This window comes from Perissodus microlepis, chromosome 14 (assembly GCF_051167445.1).
Source record: "Perissodus microlepis isolate ML-2025 ecotype Zambia chromosome 14, ASM5116744v1, whole genome shotgun sequence".
Classification (NCBI taxonomy): domain Eukaryota; kingdom Metazoa; phylum Chordata; class Actinopteri; order Cichliformes; family Cichlidae; genus Perissodus; species Perissodus microlepis.
Genome location: NC_140474.1, coordinates 20,514,225 through 20,519,073, shown reverse-complemented (window position 1 = coordinate 20,519,073; position 4,849 = coordinate 20,514,225). Strand labels below are relative to the sequence as shown.

Genomic DNA, 4,849 nt, shown 5'->3' with positions numbered 1-4,849 from the left:
GTGTATAAACACGGTAATCTAAATACCTGACTGTATACACAACAAAGATGTATGGCACAAAACAGAATCGGGAGAGAAAAAGTGGAGGACAAAAGGTCAAGGTTCCATACTCAGGAGGCTAGTTATTATTTAGCTGTAATGCAGCAGAATGTATATTTAAGTATAACATGTATAGGCTTTAACGCATTCAAAATCTTGATCTCATTTCAAATAATGTAGAAACAAATCCTCAAAAAGTATTTGTGATTCTGGCTCAGAGGTTCAGCAGATTACTGGAAAGGTGATTTTCCCTCCATTTCTTAAAATCTGGTGCTACTGAAAACACAGGATTTCCTACCAACACATGTAGAAGTCAAAGTAGTGGTGTTTAAATAATGGTTGCTTCCATTTAAGGGGAAGCCCAGCTCCAATGTGTCTAACTGAAACACTTAACAGAACTGGGCCTTCATTGGTACAGATCTTCTTTCCTTGCTGTAACTACAGGAAGTTCCTGAACTCCGCATGTGAATGCATAAGCTGTAAATAACACGAATCCAAAACATCAGCGTACAATCATTTCTTTATTGAGAATTTTTTTTAAAATGTATTTTTCTTATTTTCAGGCAATCAAAAATATAAGATTATCTTTTCTACTTTGCTTTTTCTCACATTTGCATTTCACAAACAGTGAAGTTTTTTTTTCCATAAATAAAGTACAAAATACAATTTTCTCTAAATGCAAATAAATATCATAATAAATACATCAGTTTAAGTTAAACAACACAAGGTAACCAATAACCAAAAGGAATACTGCGGTGTTCCCTGAACCAGGCTGTCAAACACAAGGGGGGAAATAAAAGATAGTGTGCAATTTACAAAGTAGCAAATATTACAGAATGTTTTACAGAATCAAATGTTATTAAGTGTGTCGGGATACATATATTCAGATTTGAATTCACTGACATACCTTATTTGTATTAGAGCACTTTGATCTTTGTGCATTCTGCAAGTTGTATTTGCTTCCACGTCTACAAAACGACAGACACACACATACACTCTCACATGCATATTCTGTACAAGGCCCACACGCGCACACACGTCCACACACAGACAGAGTGAAGAACGAAGCTTTGGTTGAATGCTACTGAGAGATTTGACAGGTTCTCCCTTTAGAATTAGCTGTAAAGTGCATATCACAGACACATGTCAGGTCTCACTGGTAAAGGCTACTGAATCAAACATACTGTTTGTGGCACAGAGCATAAATAGCCTATTAGGTAGGGAAAATATTCAAGGCACAGGAATCACTGATTATCACCAAAGCTATTTTGATCACTACCAAGATTCACCGGTAATGTCAAGACCTGCAGATGAGTTAATTTTGATGGAAGACCGCATATATAGGTCTTATAAGCTACTGTTATGTATAAAAATAGATTGATAACATTTGGGTACTTAAATCATCTCAGTATGTGTAGTTTGTCTAAGATGAGCTCAACTTTACAAACATAAATTAAGAACTTTAAGTGTTATTGTCGACTTGTTCTGAACAGTTCTGGTGCTGATGAAAGTCCAGATAGACAGAAAAGTTAAAAAGAAAGTCATTTATCTTTTGTTATTTCCCTTTGGATCCATTTAGTCAGACAGGGATAGGCGTTCAAACACAGTGAGCCTCTTGGTGGCTGAGCCATCAAAGGTGGGAGACTCGGTTCCACTGGAACTGCTGCTGCTGTAGGACTCCTCCAGGGAGTCCTCAGAGGAGAAACGCTGCAGTGAAGGCTTTACGAATGTTCCAGCAGCTGGAAACAGCATACTGCTGTCCTGGTGCTGCCCGTCCTTCACGTTGGTGAAGACACTGCTGTTGTTGCTACTGAAATTATTTCCATGACCACACACGCAACGTGAGACCTGTGGCTCCAAGATGAGAGGAATGTTATGGATGTCTCCAGCGCTCATACGGGTTTGCTGGCTGCCAAACGGGAATGCTGCTGCCTCACGCTGCACAGAGTCAAACACTGGGGAGAGAAGGTCAGCAGGAGGTGGAGAAACAGAGGGAGCACGGCTGAAACCCTGGTTAGGATCACTGAAGACCGAGGCGAATGATGGAGGGGAGGAGCTGCGAGAAGAGCCCAGAAACCCAGCGAAGCTGACACTCTGGCGGAGCTGGTGCCGTGGATTGTGAACACTGGGTGTTGTGGTAGTTTGCTGCCGCTGGAATTTAGCAGACAGTAACGGACCATCGCTGATTTTCTCCTCATGGATGAAGTGGCAGCGTGAACCGTAGGGGCAGTAGCCAAAGTTATAGAAGGTTCTGCAGGGCTCTGTCTTGTATTTGGGGTGGCGGTACAGTCCTCTTAGTTCTGCCTCACCATGGGCAAACTGGCATTTGCTGCCATACTTGCAGCTGCCAGTCTCCTGGAAGCCACGGCACAGCTCAGTTTTGTAACGGTTAGAGGACACCATTGGTGGGGTCTGGGCAGAAACAGTAGATGAGGGAGGGAAGCCTGGTGGGGGAGGCACAGTAGTAGCAGTAGGGCCTGAGGGAAACAGCTCCGAGTTCTTCAGCTGTCCAAACGAAGAGAGAAGGCTGCTGCTGGATTCGGTTAGACTCATGGAGCGATCGGGACGGAAAGGTAGCTGTTTCTTTGTGGAGACAGGGGCCGGGCCCCAGATGGTTGGCCAGAGAGAGCTGCCAGTGTCGTCATTATTAACATGCTCAGTGCTCATGTTGAGGCTCAGAGAGCCAGGAGGGGAAGGGGTGAAAAAGGGGGCAGACCGATGGCTCTGCCCTGAGACTTCGTTCAAGGCCAGGTTGATCAAGTTCTGTAACAGACAGAGGAGACTGTTAGAATCCAAAACAATATATGTCTAATATTAATGAAATGCTGAACATTTTCAAAGTCTTTCTATAAAGCTTTATTTAAGATATTGGGTTACAAAAGTGCCAAACAAATAATAACAACAACAATAACAATAATGTAGCCAAATTAAATTGAGATTAACTGAAATAATATAAATGAATAAAATCATAGTTTGTGATTTTCCACTAGTTTACTGATACAGGAAGATTAAACTAGGGCACACAACCAACTGAGCAGCTGACCGTCTGAGTCACCTCATTATGTCTTAAATCACAAAGTGAGGAGGCCCTCTGTCATTTCAAAAGGTGTTCGCATCAAAACACCGTTTGGCACAGCAATAAACTGAGCAGAAATTAACAGCAGTTACTTTGTATAAGCAGTCAGCGCGCCTAAGCCACGCCACTCACCAACTACAAAAAGGGTTTTTCAAAACAAAAACAAAACACTGAAGTAGTTTGACTCACCTTTGTTAAGATATCGTCGAGCATTTCGGACATCCTTTTGGCAACAAAATAAGGACTCGGGTCTGAACTCCAGTTGACTGTTGGATATATGTCCAGTCTTAAAAGTTAATGGTCGAGCCTCTCCTTTTAAGTCTATTTAAAAGCCCCTCCTATACTGGGAGGAGTTTCCATTCCCCCTTCCGGGATGACGCTGCTGCTGCCTCAAGTTTCATATGAGCTAAGAGATGGGCGGGACTTAAACGGTAGAAGAGAGAGAGGAAGAGAAGAAAGAAAACAGTGTATTTTTAACTAGTTGCGTGAAATGTGTCAGTTTCGTAGGCAAGGGGGCCTATTTACATAGCTCTCATACCCACTCCAAACCTAGAGCGGCGCACACTTGTTTTCCTGTTTTTGCTCTTATTCTGTACCAATTAGTGTGAATGATTTTTAACCGCACAAACTCTGTGATATTTTTTAAAACCCAAAGCGCTCGAATGTAAAGTGGCAAGGAAGGCTGTTTATTTAAGATGAATACACTGACTCCTTTCATCTCAAAGTACAGGCACATCTGTTCTGTAGTAAACTCTGTAGTAGTTAATATATAGTAATAAACATATGCAGCCATATACTCATATATGACTAATGCCCAGCTTTCTGGAAGTGCCATCAATCATCTCTGATCAAATCCCGTTTCGCCTCTACACTATATCTTTCGCTCACATTACGTTACATATACATTACTGTGCTTTCTTGTTTACCAGAATACATGCAGCTACATTTCCCCATCTGTGGTCTGGTTTCTGCTGTGCACCAGAGCTCCAGCAGAGTCTAACCATTACCAGAACACAGACAATAGAAGCATTGATTACAGATGAAAGAAACCAATAGTGGTCTCTTATTGGTAGTAGAGTGTGGCGAATAACTCCTTCACGTCATGTGTAGCCACACGTTTCTGAAGCTGTTTTAATGCAAGGTTTGCACACATGCCCTACTTTGGATGGCCCACAGTGGAAATGAAGCTGACACATAAACTTTACAAACAAAACTGACAAAGTAATTACCAGAAGCATATTGTTATTAGTGTATAACCATTTTTTCTTTCCACAGTGAGCATTGCGTTAGCTATGTTTTTCTGTCTTTCTCACAGGCATTAAAAACATGTTACATTAACACTTGTTTATATTCTGGGGTGATTTTTTTTGTATAGTACGACTGTAGAAACACTCTGCGATCCACACATTGCATGGATCGGTTTCACACAGTGTCAAGTGTGAACAATAAATGTTCATATAGTCTGTACCCTGACACATGAAGCAGAAGATTTCAAGCCCTTTTTCATTTGCATTTTGCTGATTATGACTGTGACAAAATATAAATATCACATGTCTCTTGGTCTAGTTGAGTCAATTCGACCACAGCCATGGTGAAGACCGTTAACAGACGATGACCACTAACACTGTTTACAAGGAGAGTAATCTACAGAGGGTTATTGGTGAAATGGCTGCCTGTTCACGGAGCGTAGTATCAAAAGCTATTGATGGAAATTTGACTTGAAGGGAAGAGTAT

General features: G+C 41.5%; 1 protein-coding gene across 1 annotated transcript; it reads right to left on the bottom strand.

Annotated features, from left to right (window-relative positions):
* Positions 1-541: 541 nt before the first annotated feature.
* On the bottom strand, positions 542-3,415 carry LOC146373864 (mRNA decay activator protein ZFP36L1). Its single transcript, XM_084951500.1, has 2 exons — positions 3,305-3,415; positions 542-2,802 (listed from the first exon to the last, which is right to left on the bottom strand). Exons 1-2 carry the CDS (start codon positions 3,335-3,337, stop codon positions 1,615-1,617), a joined length of 1,221 nt encoding a protein of 406 aa, XP_084807626.1. The 5' UTR covers positions 3,338-3,415; the 3' UTR covers positions 542-1,614.
* Between the last annotated feature and the right edge of the window lie 1,434 nt (positions 3,416-4,849).

Excerpts from the sequence above, each read along its gene's own strand:
- LOC146373864 (XM_084951500.1), bottom strand. The coding sequence starts at position 3,337 with ATGTCCGAAATGCTCGACGATATCTTAACAAAG. Across the intron at positions 2,803-3,304 it reads TCGACGATATCTTAACAAAG|AACTTGATCAACCTGGCCTT; the intron begins GTGAGTCAAACT and ends TGTCTGTTACAG.